A 20,520-nucleotide genomic window follows, 5' to 3' on the forward strand; every position below is an offset into this window, starting at 1 on the left:
TGCTTTGAACGAGAAAAAATTGAAAAAAAGAAGAAGATGATGATGATGATGATGAACATATTTAACTGTAACTTTAATTCTGGACTTGCAGATAATTAGCAAAACTTTAATCTGGAGAGGATTATATCGGATTCATTAGAAACTGTCTCTTATCTTATGAGGGGACTTGGGAAAACATTTACCAACTTATGATCGTGCTATAATGACTACATTGAAGATTTGCTGGAAACAATGAAAATTTAATATATATAGATTGGGTGTCCGGAGCTTGAGAGCAAAATAGTTCCACACAACAGGCCCGATCAGTGTATTTATAAACTTCTTAGCATTCATGCATAGAGGTACTGATCCTAAGAATATTAACCTGACCAGCGGTCAATGTACAATCTATCAGGGAAAAAAAAATAAAAGGGGCCAGTGTACAATCTATCAATCAAAAAGGAGGTCCTCTCGTGTTCCAAATAACGAACTATTTTAGATGTAGACTCCTCCTTGGATCTTGGATGGAAGATACTCCTCAGACAAGAATGAAAGTGACTGCACCGATAATGCTTCTATCTCACATTTGAGTCCTCGAGAAAGGAGCAAGTCCAGTTCAAACCTTTTTTGAAAAAAAATGACCAAATTGTCAGCGTTGAACGAGAGAAATAGAACCAATGAGACAAAGACACAGAATTCAACCTCCACTGAGGTGCTTCGCGTCGCAAGTAACACCTTAGTAACATTGCTTCAACTCTAGTCTTATCTGACAAGGAATTCCGGACTTTTATGAGATGTATTATGAAGTACGCCCAATTCAAGTTGTCGAATCCGCCATACACACTAAAAAACAAAAGCAAGAAAAGAATAGAAAGGGAACGAGTAAGAGGCTATCCTTGAGCATGCATCTTACCTTCTCTAGTTAAAGGTAGCAGACACTGTTGAGGAAGGCAATACTTCTCAACTTCGGATGGAAAAACACCAAGCCACCTTATCTCTGGAACGCATAGAAATTTTGCATCATAGGCCATTTGCTTCAAAATCGAGAGAAAGATATCAGTCAATGAACCAGGTAATCAGGCTTCTATTTTATAGCAGAATTGCAGGTTCCCATCTCCATCACACGTACATAAGAATTTGATTATGCTAGCACGCGGTCAATATGTATTGAGAGTGAAAAATACTTCAGTTATGAGATCTCACCATAGAACCAAATCTGTAAGTTGTCAAGATATCAATGCCATAAGGATCACAATCTACCAAACAATAGGCGGGCAGATGCAGCTTTTCAATAAGGAGGCGCAAAAATCTGGTTGAAAGGCAAAGCAATAGCTACTGTTAAGATGGCCAACCAGAATCTTGTAGGTCATATGTTGCATATCTCAACAGCAATCGGAACAATAGCCTTTACCTTCTCGTTGGCACATCAGGATAGCCTCTTCCCTAACAAGCAGACGTCAAATTATATAATTGTGCAATGAAATTCAACCAGAAGAAAACTAACTGTGATGAAAATGTAACTCTTTCTTTGTGCAACAAGGATCATTCACTAGTTCTGGAATACTAAACTCACTGTGACCACAATGCAACGGTTTCTTGTGCAAAAAGAATCATTCGCTAATCTCTGGAATACTGAAGGGTATATGAAGAACAAAAATGGTTAAAAATAAGAATCTAAATTATCATGATGATAATGAGCACCAGTTTGCTAAGAAAAAATCATATACCTGATTCTTTCTCGACAACTAATATATACCGAGCAACACCAATTATATCTACTTGCAACTATTAAGGATCACAAGATTCCATTTTGCTTATATTGACCTTTGCTAGCAAACTAAATCTAATAGCAGACCACTATAGCATGCTAGGATAAACTTTGATTCAGCCAATTTGCATGTTAAGTATGTCCTTGTTGAAGGAAGAGACCGAATGCTCTAAGCTATTGGACCGAATTGTAGTATCAAAGAAAGGCTATATCCATTTCTTTGTCAACCGGATACTTTCGACATCTTCCACGTGAACAGGCACAGGATAAGCCTGCACAACAACCAGAAAATAGCCATAACTTTCATCCCAGCTTCATCTGAAAATTTCAACGTGAACATTTATTCTCATCTTTACCGTGTTAGGATTGTTGATGCAATCAAATTTCCTCCCAGCTTCTGAAAATTTGAGCCAACCCATAACCATTCTACATCAGAAGAATATGTGATGTAAATTAGGGCCACAACTGTCATAATATCAATTGAAGTCGGTATAAAAAATCTGAAGAAAATTTCAGGATATAAAAGTGATTGGTAGTTTTGCAATACAGTAAAATCACATCTTGCTGACAAAATATGGTAATGCCACGTTGAGGATAACTACAGAAAATGTCTTTTTTGGTTAGAGACAAAAAAAAAAAAAAAAAACTTCAGCTCAGATGCACCGGATATCAGTATCATAACAGGGTACTCTTATTAGGCAAAAGTAATAATCATAAGGGCTGCAGTTTTCATGAAACTAACAAGCATGAAGTTGAGAGAGATAGCCAACAGAAGCCATGTCAGATTTCAAGTACTAGTAAGACAATCCACTTGCGGAAGAGACATGTGTCACATTGACCACATCATTTCTACATGTCATGCTTGAAACATAGTTCCAGTGATTTTGATATGGAAATTTACTTTTGCCATATTCAGAAGAAGTTACCAACCCATTTCCAACAGATACCTGCACAAGAGAATCACAGATGCATTACTTTCGTGGTCATAAGTTTCTGAATAGTCGGGCAATCTTTTGAAGGAGTTTGAATTATTCAAAATGATAGCAGTGAAGTCACATGCATTATCAAGGCAGCATTTTGACATGGCCATGTGCAATAGCATACGTAAGTAGCACTTGGAACTCTTGAGCAAAGCAACAAAGCAAAACCTATAACATCTAAGCAAGCAAATAGTCACAGACAGAGCTAAGTATGTTAGACTAAAATCTTTTGTCAGCCGAAACTTTAAGCGAAAAATAGTTAATTCAGAAGAGAAGACGTTTATAAATTACTGCCAGAACAAAGTTTAATGAATGTAAACATATCTCTAATTTAAATCCTAAAAGAAGCCACTCTGGGTTAAACAAACAGAGCAAAGGAGAAAATAACAGAGGTGAGTATTGAGGTAACCTAAGTTTTGCCCGTGTCATACACGTTCATAGGAAAGCAAGCCAAAACATGTTTCAGATATTATTAGAAACATTTGGCAAGTTAAATACTACAGTTACACGTTTATGAATCACAGGTAGATCCAGCATTGATCAACTAAAAATTGAAAACCACATTAACAGTATTTACCACATTTAAGTTGTGACGACTGCACTGCAGAAGAATGCAAATGTCATTAATTGCTCGGTCAACAACAGACTGCTCTGTTCGCAAAAATAAAATGATAGTTAGATGCCTGTCTTAGAAGTACAGGGAAGAAAGTTCCTTACAATTGTTAAAATTAAGTAACAGATTTATGCACAGATCTAGTAAAGTATGATATGTGGTTAAATACGTTCCTCTAACAGGTATAGGGACTCCATTTCATCAGCCTATTATAAGTATGACAATACCTAGGGATGAATGTAGATCATTGAGCTAACTTGCTAAATGTAGAGAAGATTTTATAAAATCATTCATGTTCCTTCACTGAAACTACCCCAAAGACAGAACCAATATTCATTACTCATTCCTCAATTTTTAAATCCTGGAATTTGAAATGGACCACTATTGATTTCAAAACAAGGAAATTTTTTTTGTACCTTTGAAAACTGTAGGATGCATGTAGTAAATATCCCTTTTCGAACCATGCCTGTTTTGTTGCAGAAGTGTCTGAACTACAAGCAGCACTCGAAGCAAGACATCTGAATAGGGAACTCACAATATAGATATTAATATGAACTTTGGTTTGCTCTAACAGGAATCAAGATTTCAGAATTGGTTGAACAGTCTTCTGGATAGTCATCTAAGGTTTGACATGGTTCTTGAAAAAAAATATTTAGAGGATAGCAAAGTAAAAGCAAGGAACTGTCTTTCTGGTTTCCAAAAAGAAAAACATTATAGTCTGGGATACAGCAACAAAGTACATCACTCACCCAGTCTACGAGTATGACATTCTCTCTGCAACGTCAATAGCTCCTTCCCCACAGATATACCACAATTGCAGTAGCTGCACAAACACAATCAGACGCTTGAATCTCATACGTCTGAAATTCTTTTTCCCCTTCTCTTTTTCAGCTAGAAAAAATTAAATCTCAAGGGCACTAATCCACTAGTCATTACTATATTTCGTTTCAATTCCACACATCATCTGTCAATTACTAATTAGAAACATCATTACTATACTCATTCCAGAAAAGGGGGAAGTAACTTAATTTCCTACAAAGAATAGCTTATATGCCCGTTGTTCGGAAACAAAAGACATGTTGCAGAAATTCTACGAATGACGCTGAAACATAATTTCGAAATTGAACTGACAACTGAGATTAATCGAGAAATTCGAGATGCATATTCCAAAATTTTAAAAAAAAAATACTTGATCGAAGCAGTCAAGGAGAAAAATCATGAGTTCAAACCAGTTTCCAGAAGTTTCGGTGCAGTAGTTTCGGAATCGATCAATTTGAACGACCGGCGATTGTCCATTGGAAAGATTCGTGAGGATCGATAACGTCAGCTCTGCAAAACGAAATCAAAAATTAAAAAGTGAAATTATAGTAGAGAAGTTTCTGTTCCTCGGTTGGGGAAGATAATGGTGGTGCTATTACCTCTAATTCTTCTGAGCAAGTCGGAGGGTATGGAAATGCTCAAGGACGAACGCTTTCCCTCCATTTTTTGTCTGTTGGAACTTGGAAGTTGGAACGAGCCTTTTTAAAGTTTAAACGCCGTGACCAGAGGCGGGCTGTGGACCAATTGGGCCATTCAAATGTCGAACATGATTTGGCATTTGCTGGGCCCATGTGGCCGGCACCGAAACGGTCTACTTGATTTTGGTCATTATCTTATCATCCTGTAGGGAACGATTGCCACCAGTGTTGTTAGACCCAGATCTCAAACTTTTCTTTCTTTTTTCATCCAAACATAATTTTGAGTTACCTAAATTGTAATATATTCATTTATTAATAGGAATAAAAAATGCCATTCATTTAATGTAAATATCAAAATAACTCATTTTTCTGAATGATCTCTAAATCAATATGTGTTTCATTCCTATGATTTTATCAATTTAGCATAAGTGATTCCAATTTGCATTAATTTAGTTTTTCAAGTAATTTTGGAGAATAGATATATTTTACCCATGAATTTACATTTTTATATATAATTATTAGATGTATATTTAATTGCAAGTCTAATATATTTGAAACATTTTCTATGATTGGCCGAATATAACCAAGAATTTAATTCTAATATTTTTGAAAACTTATAAAAATATAAAATAATTGTGACATCATACTGACGTCAGCGGATTTTTGATAATGGTTCAACCGATCCGATCAATTGATCCCCGACCCAATAATTTAATCGAGTCGTTATTCGATCTGAGTTTAATAAGTTGATTGCCACGGATGATGATTCATAATTTGATTGAAAAAACTTTTTGCGCTCTTCTATGACTTTCCATAAGCTATAAGATACCTAACTTTGTGTTCTATAGCCATTCAAAAATTGACTTTTGAAAAATCATAAGTATTTGAAAGCACCCTAAGCTAAATGAAGAATCGGAGATGATTTAAAATAGATTTTTAAAATAATATCACAACACTTTCTTTCTGTGATGCGATATATGTGTAAAAGAAAAAGAGAAGAAAGATAATTGAAAAAATTGACACAATAAACAAAAACAGGACAATTAGAAAGAGTTGATGCAGGTTAAGAGTCTAGAATGGTCCCTGATTGACAGTGTCTAATACTACTGTAAGAGATGATGATGGTAAGCATGTTGCAATGGCAAAGCTTTAAACAATAGACTATTTTTTTTTTTCTCTTGGAAGGAAAACAATAGACTTATGTGGATACCCATCAATTATATTGAAAACGATAACAAGCCAAGCTCAACTTGTCCCAAAGTCTAAATATGCTTCGACAATGATATCATATCGGATTCCGTTCTGATCTTCTCCCCATTCAGAACCAAATCTGAAAGTAAATTATACAACTGAAGGTCAGCGAGTCTGCAGAGATTAGGAAGATACATCATCCCCACAACTCCATGGTGTAGTATTCTTTGAAACTTTTTGTATACTTTCAACTCCTACAATAATATAACCCATCCCCTCCCCCCCCCCCCCCCCCTCTCCTTCCCAATACCCCACCAAAAGGGAAAAAAAAAAGAGTTTTTAAGAGCACTAAAATTATTACTGTTGTTGTTGTTGTTATTTTTTCGCCAAATGTAGGATATTTTCATAAAGTCCAGCCGAATGCTTTCATAACTATATATACAGGTTGATGGTAACTTCATTTCCCTTTTTAATTTGATCCTATAATTTGTGCAAAGTACAATTAATTAACACTTGGTATTGGGCATGTGTCAATTATGCATTAGCGTGGTGAGCTTTACTCTACTGGAAACACTGATCCAGAAACTTTTTCTCCCGGGAACTGGGTCATCCTGAAAACGATGCCAAGCCCTTCGAATCCACGATGTCCTAGCAAATTCTGAGCAGGATTCCGAGCTTTCTACTTTCTAGTGCGGCAGAAAACCAGAATTCCTGGACGGAACCCTTATTGCCAAACTGTGCTTCCACTGTGTGAGTTTTTCTAGCCCAGATCATTTGCGGTTTTATGCTACTTGACCCCATCGTTCTCTAACTTGTAAATTGCTTTCTCCCTGCCCTGCTTACATATCTGAATTCATCTGATTATAATGCCACTTTTATATGTACTCCCCTCGTGTTCATTTTTTCAAATCTAGTGGTTCGTTACTCTTTAATGTGGACTGTAGTGTATATGTTTTGTTTTCTTGATGATTAATCAGGCCGTGAAGTGGAAATCGATTTCTTGTAGTTGTGGTTTTGCAGTATTATCTTTTAGCCTAATTGATTTGAAAACCAATCACTTTCTTCAGAATAGTTTCTTTTTCTTTTTGGAATTTTACAAGGTAAGAAGCCCAAGCACTTACTGTAATTTTAGCTAGTTGTGTCAAAGTTAACATCTTTAATCAAACAGAACGAAACTGCGTTTGGGGGATCAATCAACTTGGGAGTTTAAAGGGATAGAAGCCTACAAATCGTGAGCTGCAAAACTAAATGGGGTTTGATGCGCTATTTTCTCACGGTGTTTTTTCTATTTCCTTTTTTTGTTAATTTTTTTGAAGGGAAGGGTAGGAAATAAGGAGCTGGAATGGGGTTTTGGATGGCTGAACCAGCAGTCGAAGATCAGGAAGAGTGATCCTTGACCATCTGGCCATATTCAATCCTATATGGAGGTTTTCCCTAACACATTTTCACATCAAATTTTTAATGACATATATTACATCTGGAAAAGTGCTAAGGTATCGTTTATCTAAAAGATGAGCTACCGTTATTGGCATTAATACGCAAACAAAATATATTTCTTTGAAAGTAGTATTGGTGAACTTCAAGGATGCTAGCAAAACCACTTCTTATATATTACATCACAGTCTGTAGTGTGTGATATATTGTGCTTCTTAGGTCCTTAATATGTTAAAGCTGTTAATATCGTGCAGGGTATTGCTCTACATTTGCTGGATGGCTGAGAATGGTGTAAAACAACCATTGTTAACTGAATCACTTGATGTTGCGCCAAAAACCAACCAAAAACTTAATTACAGAAGAAGATTCCGCCGATGCAAAAGTGCACCACTAGCAGAATTTACCCCTGGAGAATTGAATGGAAAGGATGGCTCACTTCCTCGCTCTGAATCCATCTTCAATAAACTCCATCCAAGTATAAGGAAGGTTGCCATTTACTTATTCTTGTACCTGGCTGTAGGCGCCATCTGCTTTTACATTGTTAGGCACCAGATTGCAGGAGAAAGGACTGATGGAGTTCTTGATTCGGTTTACTTTTGCATTGTGACAATGACCACTGTGGGATATGGAGACCTTGTGCCTAACAGTGTAGCTACGAAACTGCTAGCCTGTGTTTTTGTATTCTCAGGGATGGCATTAGTTGGTCTGATGCTGAGCAGAGGAGCAGATTACTTAGTAGAGAAGCAGGAGGCATTGTTGGTTAAAGCATTGAATTTACGCCCAAAAGTTGGACCAACAGAAACGACGGAGGAGATTGAAACACGCAAGGTCAGCTACAAGTGTGCAACTGTATTTATCTTTTTGCTGGTGTTGATAGTAGTTGGGACAGCCTTCCTGACCATAGTTGAGAAACTAGACATTGTTGATGCCTTTTACTGCATCTGCTCCACCATCACAACCCTTGGTTACGGGGATAAAAGTTTCTCGACCAAGGCTGGGCGTATTTTTGCAATTTTTTGGATTTTGACAAGTACACTTTGTTTGGCTCAATTTTTCCTTTATGTTGCTGAGCTGAACACTGAGAAGAGACAGAAGGAACTGGTTAGATGGGTCCTTACTAAGCCGATGACCAACGTGGATCTTGAAGCTGCTGATCTTGATGATAATGGTATAGTTGGGTGAGTATATCTGCTGCCTAGAATTGATTCTGCAAACTCTTATTGCTGGTTCTTTTGTCACTGTGCTCCTCATTTACTAAGTTGTTGCCAGATATTAAGGGGCTTTGTTTTCCAATTACTAATTACCTTTTTCTTGCTTGTATGATAGTGCTGCTGAGTTTGTCATATACAAGCTCAAAGAGATGGGAAAGATCAGCCAAGAAGATATCTCAGTTGTGCTGGAAGAATTTGAATATCTTGACGTTGATCAGTCTGGAACTTTGTCAACCTCTGATATATCCCTCGCCCAATCATCTTAAACTGCGATGTGATTACCTTATCTTTAAAAAAAAAAAAAAATAGTGATGATATCCTTTCTGCTAGTTGCTTGTCGTCATATAGAAATTCTTCTTTGTTGTCTACCATGCTTCACGCAGAAGCATGCTCCTTTCAACTTGTCATGAATGTAAATGAACTTGATGTTCTTGTCTCAGAACTGTGGGATGATGGCACAAGTTCTTTCTTCATGATGAGTATTTAGAAAAAGTTAGCCAATTCAGTCACTGGACGCGTTAACATCTCCTGTAGGGGCTTCCAAGATTGTCAGTTTGTTCTATGTTCAATTGCAGTCCCATTAAAGATAGACCTCTCCAATAGAGCTATCCGATTATGCACGTAACTAAATGGATATGCCCTTTGCTCTAGAGGAGGATGGGGCTTGGGTTGGCGGAGAGAGAGAGAGAGAGAGAGAGAGATGCTCTCTGGATCCTGCTTAGAGCTGTTAATCGAGCCGAGTCGAGCCGAGTATTTGGCTGCCGAGCTCAACTCGAGTTTAATTCGAGCCGAGCTCGACTCGAGCTCGTTAGGAAAACGAGTTTTAAAATGTGTTCGAACTCGACTCGTTAAGTGTACATGTGGCTCGAGCTCGAGTTCGAGCTCGACTCGTTTATCACAAACGAGTCGAGCTTCACGAGCTCGAGCTCGAGCTCGTGCAAATTAATCTTAATAAAAATCTATAATTTTTAATTTTTATAATTTTGATTTCTAAAATGACAAATATGCCCTTCATTAACGAGTTCTAACGAGCTACTCGAGTATCAAACGAGCCGAACTTACTCGGCTTGTTAACTAAACGAGCATGTTTCAAGCTCGAGCTCGACTCGTTAACCAAAATTAACGAGCCGAGCTCGAGCCTTAACGAGTCGAGCTCTAACGAGCTTTCGAGCTACTCGATTGACTTAACAGCTCTATTCCTGCTTAAATGGAATTTTCTTGTTAGTGCCTTCATTCATTTTGGAGACCAGTTTTTCCCTCATCCCTAAAGGGTTCTACTCCACTCCAGATTACACTCGGGGCTTGGGGTTACACCAAAAAATAAGAAAGAAGATTCTTTCTCCTGCTGTCCAAACTTAGGGGTGGAATTTTAAGAAGCGAGAGGAGAAAAATGTACCCAAGATTTTAGTCATTTGATTACGGTTTCACTTTTTTTTTTTTTGGGAGAAACGGCTAGGGACCTGTGTTGTCAGTTGGGCATCGGGAGCATCATTTGTAATGATCCGATCATTTACCAGAGTATGTTGTTGGGTTATGAAGAAATCCTTTATGGACCTCCACCACCCATAGGCCCACAGGATCGGAGGCGTAGCAGCTGCTGAAGTTCCATTCCCCACTGGTTACGGTCCAGTTTGGCTACCGTCCGTTTGGAACAAGGTAAAAGTCTTATTTATCCCTACCCCTATTTATATCTACTTAAAATTTTTTTCAACTTTTCTTTTTTCTTTTTTTTTTAAGTGTAATGGAATTAGAATCTCCCAACTACACTATTATCTTTCCCGGTGCTGCCCCAACCCATCCCTCCTCTATCTAATTAAAGTTAATCAGTAAAGGCCAACAACCTAAGAATATTGTCCATTTTAAGACAGTTTCATAATTTCCGACCTGATGAAAAAGACTGGCACCTAACTAGAGCTGTTAATCGAGCCGAGTATTTGGCTGCCGAGCTCGACTCGAGTTTAATTCGAGTCGAGCTCTACTCGAGCTCGTTAGGAAAACGAGCTTTAAAATGTGTTCGAACTCGACTTGTTAAATGTACATGTGGCTCGAGCTCGAGCTCGAGCTCGTGCAAATTAACCTTAATAAAAACCTATAATTTTTAATTTTTATAATTTTGATTTCTAAAATGACAAATATGCCCTTCATTAACGAGTTCTAACGAGCTACTCGAGTATCAAACGAGCCGAGCTTACTCGGCTCGTTAACTAAACGAGCATGTTTCGAGCTCGAGCTCGACTCGTTAACCAAAATTAACGAGCCGAGCTCGAGCCTTAACATTCGAGCTCTAACGAGCTTTCGAGCTACTCGATTGACTTAACAGCTCTACACCTAACCCCTGATTACTCTTGTTTAGACATCACGAAAACTTGGTGTTGCCAACAAGAATGAATGCAGAGTGCCCAACTATTGGACAATATTTACCTAAAATCTTTTACTTTGTTATATTTAATTACTTGAAATTGTTGTTAAAACCCATGATTTAGTAAACAATCATGTATCCCCCTTCACTTCGTACATCAGTCCAATTGGATGGAATACAAGTAATTCAAAGAGCCTTTAATCTAGCAACTGAATTTGAGATTCCAAAAACCCACAAAATCCTAACTTCTTAAATTTCGGACAAATAAATAATATTGGAGCAATTTCCTTAAGAGTTGCTTGGCCAACCATGATAATATTTTGTTTTTTTTTTCTTGTGCATAGAAAGCTAAGGCCTTTTTGGATTGCAATTTTTCATCTAAAAAGTTTTACGATTTCGTAAATATATTTTTAAATCATTTTTTAATTTCACATTATATCAAATTATTATGGTATTACTCATATGTTTCGCGGACATCATAAACATATTTTTCAACCCACTTTTTTATATTTTTAACCATTTTCTTTATCTCAAATCCATCGTATCACAAAAAATGTTACAGTAATTATTTCAAATAATAGTAGTCTATCCTAACAAATTCATAACTATTCAAAGGGTTCGACAAATAATTTTCATACTTGAAATTCACAAATTGAATATGGTCGTTGCTTCATAAACATCTACGCAATAATAAAAATCATCAAGGGATTGGGCAAAGATTAAGATAAAAGCAAAAGTCATTGTCCCGACATGGAGAAATGAGCAGACGGACCTAAGTCCTTTCTAAGGTATTGTCAGCCAACAGTGTCTGTCGATGTCAAATCACAGTCAAACGAGCGTCTCCAACTCTAATCTAATTCAACCCCTTTCATCATTTCCACATTGATTGAGAAAACCGATGGAATAAAAACAAAAAAAAGTACTGCCCTTTGCCGAAAGCAAAATCCCATTTTACTATGAACCACCACCAAATTCAAAATATGTTTATCAATTGTAACTTCTGCCAGAAAAATTGCACTTGGTGATACTCAAAGTGGTGAGAATAATTGTACATATGAACCACCCAAACGAAAAGGAATTAGGGGACCCAACTATCAAGCAGCAAGAGTGATCTGAACGACATTTATTTAATTTCTGCAATATACAATTCCCAACCTGTCAAAGTCCTTGATCTCCTTAAACTACAAACAATAATAATGTCAAGAGAGAGAGAGAGAGAGAGAGAGAGAGAGAGAGAGAGAAATCCAAGGAAAGAGAGAAACGTTAGAAGCTAGCAATTGATTTATGCAAGCGTTACTTGTTACTACACCATGCTTTTTACTCGTCATCATTTTCTGCTATTCCTTTTCCTTTTGCTGCTGCTGATGCTGGTGCTGATACGGCTGCCTCCTCTGCTGAATCATGTTCATCTACTTGGGTTTGTAGATTATCTGGCTCGCCAGCCACGTAATCCAAAATCCCTTCACCGGCTTTTTCACCCGAAGCCTCCGGAGGCGGCGGAGAAATCCGGCCAAACACCACTATGGCCACCAGGAAAAGAGCCGTTGAGACCAAAAGGGGCCAAAAGTACTTGAGAATATCTAGGAAACTGGGTGCAAGATAGACCAAAAAAATAAGTAAAAGGCTTAAAATGGCCCCAATTAAGATATGCACCTTGAACTTCAAAAGCTTTTCTGGGATATCCATAGCCGCTGAGATGGAGGTGGAGATGGGCTTGTGAGTTGTGATAGGCTGTTGTGGGTTTCTGTAAGAAAGAGAGAGAAGGAAGAGAGGGAGTGGGGGCCTGAGGTTTTGGGGGGCTTTTATCTTTCTTGCAGAGATTCTCTGGCCGGGAAAAAAAAATTTTTCCTTTTTTCTAAGGCTTTTAACTTCGAAGACTGTAAATATGGTGCAGTCTATTTTCGTGCCTTTATTTTAAAAGATTGAGATTTTGTTCCCATATTACCCATGACGGTTTTTTTTTTTTTGGAAGGAACCCATGACAGGTTCCAAAACATGCCAAAATGAAAAGGAAAATAAAGGACCATAAAAATGGTAAAATCCTGTCCATTTTTCTGACCTTAGCAAGATCAACCATCTATCTATGCACACGATCCTTCCACAACATGTGAAGGCAATTGAAGATTTGAGGTACATGCGTTTGTATGGATAGTAGTTAATTTAGATGATTTATTTGAAATAGTTACTATAATATTTTTTGTGATGTGATGTATACGAGATAAAAAGATGATTGAAAAAATAAAAAGATAATTAAAATTTGTGAAATAAATTATTTTTTTTCAAATCATCTCAATCCAAACACACTTCGATTAACCTTTTTTTTCGTTCATTCATAAATTATTGTATTTATGGAAGGATTTTGATTCACTTTTCATATTTGTGGATGCAAGAAGAAAGTGACAAAAGCCTATTAAAAATGATTAAATTTTTTTTAATAAATATTAACAATGATTAACTAAAATACATTTTAGCATTAAAAGTTTGGAACTAATTAATACGTTTGAACGCTCTCAATACTTGTCTCAGTCGATTAAGTAAACCACAGAGACCAGAAGTCCATGCTTTTATTGACAACACCGTAGAATTACAAATACAGCTGAGGGTGTAAGAGTCATTTGGGACTGAGAAATTGGAGATTTCACGAACCCGCGGCCACATAACCCCATGTCCTTTCTCGGATGTGTCGGCTACTTTTTGATCAGGGCTGTGTCCTTTAGCACTGAACTATTTTTTTTTTTTTTTTTTTTTGGGGGGGAAGTCTATTATATGGTGGGTGAGGACTGAGGCGGGGTTGCTTAGATCCAGCAGCTCGGTCCCGTTGGCTAGAGGGAAAGTTGTTCCACCATCTTATACCATGCAGGAATAATTCTATTCCCAGATCTTTTTGGGTGGGTGGGTGGCTGGTGTGTCCCTGCGGGAGCCAGGTCACAAATTGTACTACTTAATAAATTCTTGAAGTTCCGTAAACAAAAGTAGACAATTCTTTTTTCAATTGTTTATTGACTAATTTATTACTATATATTATTCTTCAATCACAACATTGCCTTGTTTGGATTGCTTGTTTCCGTCGAAAAACATTATCGTTTTTCGTGATCACATTTCCCTATCACTTTTTTCCCTCACATATATCAAATCGCTATAATAATTTTTCCATGAAAAATGACGAAAAATGCAATCCAAACACAACCATTTTAATTTTCTTTAACAATATTTTCATTTCATGTTCGTTACTTCACAAAAGTGGTATCAGTGAAAAGTACAAATAAAATGCACCTATGAAATTCAAAAAAGGGCGCGCTTGAAGTGCTTACAGTCATTATTCATCAATCACGAAAAGGTAACTTCAGAAAACAAGTCAGGCGAGATGTCTATAACTTGACTTGGATGGTATAGATTCCACCTGCATTACTGAGTTTTGACAGAACCTTTACTACGTGGAATTTAGATTCACCAAAATTGGACTCCTTATCTGAAGCCCATGTAAGAAATCCTCGAGAATAGGCAGCACTGCCGGAATTTGCCAATCGGGCGAATGTAACTGTGTATGTGATTTTCTGGTTCAGCCCCGAGAAGTTGAATGTGCTTGGTTCGACGGCCACATACATCTACACCCGGCCGGCCCGCGGGGGGGGAGGCCCTGGACTGGGTAAGATGAATGAGCCTCGCCAACATTGGTTACTGTCCCTGTATATCTCACCAAACTTGATCCCAGAATGATGGAAAAAGAAGAACACTAGCTTTCTAAGGGCTTCCGATGGCTCTGTAACTATTTGAGCATCAGGTGCCTCACACACGAACAATATACGTTTCTAAGCTGCTCTCTGGAGGCAAATCACTGGCAATCATTGCTAAAAAAATGAAAGCCGAACATCCAAATGAGAATTAACTGTATGTAATCTGTCTGAGCCCCTAAATGGAGCAAAGAACTGTGCAGCTTGGTTTTGTATTTCAGCTACTGCAGAAAGCTAAAGATACGCTAAAAGTGGAGTTGCAACTGCTACTGAATTTTCATATTGAGTGAGTAGGACTTTTTTTCAAAAAAAAAAAGTGAAAATATATAGGAGGGTTCGAACCCGATATATCTTACTTGGATAATTACCTAGCCGCTCCTGGAAAAACAGGTCATTAATCGCTCCCTGAGTGAAGTAGTTGATTTGATTGCCAAAGTTATAAAACTTTTTTAAGGGGCATGCTTGCTATATCCCTTTCGGCCATTGTCAATAATCAGGGGCAGCACGTAGTCACGGAAGACTAAGAAATAGAAGTCGCTATTTGTGGTTTAGGAGAAAGGAAGACTAAGGGAACAGAAGTCATTTTGTTCTTGACTTGACGAATTGTTTCGGTTTCTCACTAGCTGCTGCACCCGACAGTGAGCTCTTCTTTGTCTTGATCAGCTGACTTGGCTAGCCTGTAGTTGACCCCGTCAACTACGCAAAGGATTCTATGAAATTGGCTTTGTGTCCTTGAAATAATTGACTTGTGATGGAAATATGCACTCCAAGATTATCCACTTGCGCTCCGCTGTCTCTTTTTTTTTTTTTTTTTTTTTTTTTTTCTGGACAAAAATGCACTGCCATCATCGGTCTCTCCTTTCTATAAAAATAAAGATTAAGAGCCTCTACAATTACCCGTGGTAATTGTACGCTGCACCATATATACTGATAACAAATACAGATACTAGTATAATGAAATTAAAAGCAAAACAATTTTTTTTTCTCTTATTAAAACTTGATTTCAAAAATTTGTTGTGTTTTTACCTATTGTTGTTGTTTTAATATCTACTCTTAATACTTTAGCATTTACATTTATTGTGCTAGTATCTACGCTGTAACGTACAATTCTTATCCTTTGTTTTTGTGCGACTATCATGTTAGGACTCTCCCAAATTTTGATAGGATATAAAACCAAATTGCAGCCAGCGGTTTAACATAGAAAGAGAAGAAGAAGAAAAAAAAAAATCAAACTCAAACCCATTTCAAAGTTCAACCTTTCTCTTATTAATCACATCACAGGCCCCACGTGAATGGGCTGGTGGTTGGCGCCTCCTCCTCGAGACCGTTAGGTCCTGGGGTCGAACCTCCGCAGCAACATCAGTTCGCCGTGCATTTAACGTGCTAGGTCTGGTTGGGGCGCTGGACCGGGCCGGAGTGGGGATTAGTCGGGCCGCCTTTACGGACTTGACCCGGACACCCCACTCCGTCGACCAAAAAAAAAAAAAAAAAAAAAAAATCACATCACAGCATCTAGATGCATGCGGACTATGAGAGTGTTTAGAAAGCCGAATACTCTATCCAAACACACTCAATATTATGATTCTATGACTTGCATTGGAATAACTCTTTTTTTTTTTTTGGATGGGAAGATGTAAGAAAAAATATGGCCAATTAGATCTTTGAAAGGTCCAGAACATCAAAGGACAGAATCGTCCTTTCACCTAAAAAAAAACCCCCAAATATGGACGGTAAGTAGTTAATTGTGGAGCGCGATCCGAATATCAGCTCCCATCAATAAGTAATTGTAGTAATTGGTAATGTACAGATAACCTTTTCATTCTTACAAAGTTTGTTTAGGGGCTAAATTATAGGGAGCTGATCAATTGAGGCATTATTATTGTGTACGGGTTTAAAACAAAAAAAAAAAAAAGAGTATTATCGAGTTTAGAATATAATTGGCCTCAGAAATTTTGAAATCAGGCATCTAGATGCGTAATGATATCTATTTTTGTGATCAAGGAATATTTCGACTAGGCTTAATCTCAAGTTGCCCCCTATAATGTAAGTGGAGTAGGAAATTTTGCACCTTATAATTTATAAATTTACAAATTGCCCCTCTAATCAATCGAACAAACATGCCGGTTAAACTTTTGTATGTGTGAGGTGCGAAAGGATAGTTATGTCCTCATATACATAATGCTTTGGTAGTTTTGTCCTTAGAAAATTATGTTGTTATTATTTTTCTATAAAGAATTTTATAGTGTCTAAAAATTTATGATACAAGTGCAAATGTAAATAACTATATAAATTATTTTTTACTATATCAATTTTTAGTTACTTATGATACTTTATACTATTTAAATATTTTTTACAACAAAATACCACTATATATTTGAACATCAAAAAATAAATATTAATAAGGGAAAAGAAAGAAAAATAAAAGTGAATTACTACTTATGAATATGTAATTTTCATTTTTTTGTGACAAGGAATTAATTATGAAAATAATATATATATATGTATATGTATAACATTAGTGTTATTCAACAACCCCTACTTTAGACACTCGATTTGAAGCTTACCTAGCTCTTGTCAAGACTAAAACTAAAATTAGAAATGCCAAAACTTCAATAAATATAACATTAAATAAATATATATATATATATTTCTTTGCTTCTTAATAATTCTTGTTAATGTTCAAATATCTACTAATATTTTCTTATTAAAAAAGTTTAACTAACATGAATTATCATAAAAACTACAACATTTATTTAGTAAAAATAATTTATACAATTTCAATTATTACAGCTACATTTATGCCATCATTTTTTACACACTACAATATTCTTCTATGGAAACTTATTATAACATCATTTCTAAAAGATAAAAGTATCAAAGTATCGCGTAACTGAGCACATGAATGCCTTTTATGTTGATCCATGTGTTTGACCATTTGTCTGGAGGGGGCATTTTTGAGTTTTTGGATTATAGGAGGTAATCTGCCACTCACCTCATATTACAGGGGGCAACTTGTAATTATGCCTTCGGACGAGTTTTATACTTTTTTGTATTAATGGGTTTAACCCCAAAGAAAAAAAAAAGTGACTAGCTTTCACCGAGTGGACGATATATCACGTAAGTCTTGCAAACGATGTGCAACAATGAACGTTCAAGCCAATATTGGACCATTTATGCTCTTACTTTAGATGACAAATTGTTATCTAAAAAATTAATTTTAATCTTGAACCCCCCCCCCCTCTCTCTCTTACTGTTATCCATTTCTCTTTCTCATCTACTTAATTTTCAACAGCAATTATCAGTTACTATTCGGTGGAGAGAGTTTATCAGTTTACCTGAAGTCCATGTTAGAGATCCTTGAGAACTTGAAATGATTGGAGCATTTGCAAGTCGAATGAATCTAACTTCATACGTCAATTTCTGGTGCAGCCCAGAGAATTTGAGCGTATTTGGATCCACATTCACACTTACTCCTCGTGGTTGGACAATCTTAACTGTGTAAACCGAACCAACCTCGCCAACATTTGTCACTGTTCTTGTAAATCTCTGCACAGTTGCTTCAAAGACGATGGAAAAAGAAGGACAATTTAGTTGTGAATCCGGTATCCTCGATTCTGCTGAGCAGTTCACATGACGTTGTAGTAGCATGCCAACCTGTCTATTTGTGCAATTCAGGCCGCACAGGTAAGGTATGTAATCTTTAGGTTCAATATCGTAGACGAGACCTGGATTGTTGGCTCCTGATGGTTTCACATGGCCTGCACCAATGGCAAAGACATCAGCAGGGAGGAGGTTTTGTTGATCCGCAATTGGCTTCTTTTCGAGGTTGACAGAATCAGCAGTAGTAATGATTGCAGATTTAATTGCAGCGGGAGACCAATCAGGGTGTGCACTCTCCAGCAAGGCTGCCACACCACGGAGGTGTGGGCAAGACATTGAGGTGGCTGAAGCGAAATTGAAAGTGGATTTTGTGTTGGGGTTGTTTTCAACAGAGAGATGCCATGCTGCAAGAATACTCACCCCAGGGCCGACTATGTCTGGTTTCAAGATGCCTGGACTTTACACACTTGGGCCTCTAGACGAGAATGAAGCAACAGCTGGAGCTCGATCATCTCCGATTGCAGTTCCATTACAGAAGATTGCAGCCTTAGGGAAGTTTGTGGAGTTCATATAACCCATGATCTTAACTCCATCAACATAACTCACATGTGCAGCAGGAACCGCATGAACATCAGCTTCTGTGGTGTAACCCCGATGCACTGAGTTCATGATGATCATGGCTGCACCTCCAGCAGCCTTCACATATTTCCCCTTCTCAACTCCTGTTAGCCCACCTGCCTTACATAAGACTGTCTTTCCTTTGACATCAGTGTTGTTTAATGAATCAGGAACACAATAAGCAGCAAACAGATTGCTCTCATTATATCCGGGATAAACAAGAGGAAACATTGTTGAGGCAAAATCCTTAGGTTGGAAAGCTGATTCCCCTTCTAGTTTCTCATTGTTTCCAAGCATTGCTGATGCCCAGATCTTCCTGTCCATGGTACTTGCACCGACAGTGAGAATCCAAGGGGCATCGTTACCTCGGGAGAAATTAAAAGGGCCTGCATTTCCATCTGAGCAACTAACAAAAATACCCCTGTCCATCCTCAATAGCAGTGTCCATTGCAGCCAATATGTCACTGTCAGAGCAACCAAAGCTGCATACTTCATATATTGCCAAGTGTGCATGAGGCGCTACGCCTGTAGCAGTGCCATTAGCATTTCCGTAGACAATGGCACCTTTGACGAAGTTTCCAGCAGCTGTGCTTGCTCTATGGGTACCGTGGTCATATGCATCAGCTAATGTACCATTTTGATCATCTTGGACGAAGTGTTGTGCTCCAATGATTTTGTTGTTACACAAGGATGCAGGTTTGAGTTCACGCTTCCCCTTCCACTTGGCAGGTGGAGGAGCGATTCCTTCATCACTTAAGGAAGGGTGGGCAGGTGTGATCCCGGTGTCCAAGATGCCAATGATCACTCGCACCGTTACCATAATTTGAGTCTTTCCAGAATCCCAAATTTTGTTGTAACCCCATAAAACTAGGAGGATGAGTCGTGTGTAGCTAGGGATAGTTTTCTCGTGGGCGCGCAGAAATAAATCCCATCTTTTTCTCCATTTCTTTCACTCCTTCAGGAGATAATCTCGCGGCAAATCCCTTCATTACATTGCGATAGGAATAAACCAAGCGAGACTTAAAATTTGAGTTTTCAGTTGTTGTTGGCAAAAATGAACGGTACCAGCTTTCCAAGTCTTCTGACTCGGAAAAAAGCTGACCATCCGGGGCCTCAACGTGAACGATGTAAGTTTCTAAGTTGCTTTTTTCAGGAACTTCCCCCGCAACAATAGCCAAAACACAGAAAATGAGCATGTAAACGAGAGAGGAAATGACCATTAGTGCCATTTCCAAAGCTTTTGAAGTCTTGAAATTCTTCGTTAACAAGCTAGAGATTATGTGCTTGAGCGGCTGAACAAGGCAAGCATGTGTATAGAGAAAAGTAGAGACGGTTAATTTCCTTTCTTTTCGAGCAGTGGTATTTATTGCCATCTTGCAATTGATTATGCATACTTTCCCACGGGGTAAAGTTATTTGGAAGAATTATTTAGGGGTGGAATGGCTACTTTTACAATGAATAGTCTACCTGTCTACCAGCCAATGGGGCATCGCTCTCCCCATTGCAATCAGTTGATGTTAGTGTTGGCCTTGGAGACTAAGAAAAACATGTCCGAGGACTTGGGGAGTCTTCGTAAGTA

The 20,520-nt window shown here is 37.7% G+C and overlaps 2 protein-coding genes and 1 pseudogene across 4 annotated transcripts; 1 reads left to right on the top strand and 2 right to left on the bottom strand.

Moving 5' to 3' along the window:
• Nucleotides 1–265: 265 nt before the first annotated feature.
• Nucleotides 266–4,822, bottom strand: LOC113743761 (meiotic recombination protein SPO11-1-like). The gene is made up of 15 exons (XM_027271841.2): nt 4,759–4,822; nt 4,570–4,669; nt 4,090–4,163; nt 3,757–3,858; nt 3,305–3,378; nt 2,678–2,694; nt 2,104–2,173; nt 1,983–2,019; nt 1,707–1,757; nt 1,553–1,611; nt 1,391–1,422; nt 1,183–1,288; nt 893–1,013; nt 682–745; nt 266–601 (listed from the first exon to the last, which is right to left on the bottom strand). The coding sequence occupies exons 1-15, from the start codon at nt 4,820–4,822 to the stop codon at nt 475–477; spliced, it is 1,098 nt and encodes a 365-aa protein (XP_027127642.2). The 3' UTR covers nt 266–474.
• A 1,232-nt stretch (nt 4,823–6,054) lies between these two features.
• LOC113688175 (two-pore potassium channel 1-like) lies at nt 6,055–8,962 on the top strand. Of its 3 annotated transcripts, XM_072049365.1 has the most exons (6): nt 6,055–6,205; nt 6,385–6,439; nt 6,534–6,738; nt 7,305–7,415; nt 7,677–8,600; nt 8,749–8,962. In XM_072049365.1, exons 5-6 carry the CDS (start codon nt 7,699–7,701, stop codon nt 8,897–8,899), a joined length of 1,053 nt encoding a protein of 350 aa, XP_071905466.1. In that variant the 5' UTR covers nt 6,055–6,205; nt 6,385–6,439; nt 6,534–6,738; nt 7,305–7,415; nt 7,677–7,698; the 3' UTR covers nt 8,900–8,962. The 3 variants fall into 3 exon arrangements, with proteins under 3 accessions (XP_071905466.1, XP_071905467.1, XP_027061684.2); XM_072049366.1 differs by lacking the exons at nt 6,385–6,439; nt 7,305–7,415 and having other exon boundaries at nt 6,064–6,203; XM_027205883.2 differs by lacking the exons at nt 6,055–6,205; nt 7,305–7,415 and having other exon boundaries at nt 6,206–6,432.
• Nucleotides 8,963–14,273: 5,311 nt separating this feature from the next.
• On the bottom strand, nt 14,274–20,314 carry LOC113687696 (subtilisin-like protease; annotated as a pseudogene).
• Between the last annotated feature and the right edge of the window lie 206 nt (nt 20,315–20,520).

The sequence above is a fragment of the Coffea arabica genome, chromosome 5e, assembly GCF_036785885.1.
Source record: "Coffea arabica cultivar ET-39 chromosome 5e, Coffea Arabica ET-39 HiFi, whole genome shotgun sequence".
Classification (NCBI taxonomy): domain Eukaryota; kingdom Viridiplantae; phylum Streptophyta; class Magnoliopsida; order Gentianales; family Rubiaceae; genus Coffea; species Coffea arabica.

What these genes read in the sequence shown, in the direction of transcription:
- LOC113688175 (XM_072049365.1), top strand. Translation starts at nt 7,699, where the DNA reads ATGGCTGAGAATGGTGTAAAACAACCATTGTTAACTGAATCACTTGAT. An exon ending in GATGATAATGGTATAGTTGG is followed by an intron (nt 8,601 to 8,748) that starts GTGAGTATATCT and finishes CTTGTATGATAG; the next exon opens with TGCTGCTGAGTTTGTCATAT.
- LOC113743761 (XM_027271841.2), bottom strand. Translation starts at nt 4,822, where the DNA reads ATGGAGGGAAAGCGTTCGTCCTTGAGCATTTCCATACCCTCCGACTTG. An exon ending in GCATCCTACAGTTTTCAAAG is followed by an intron (nt 3,379 to 3,756) that starts GTACAAAAAAAA and finishes TTTTGCGAACAG; the next exon opens with AGCAGTCTGTTGTTGACCGA. An exon ending in TCACGTGGAAGATGTCGAAA is followed by an intron (nt 1,758 to 1,982) that starts GTATCCGGTTGA and finishes AATAGTTGCAAG; the next exon opens with TAGATATAATTGGTGTTGCT.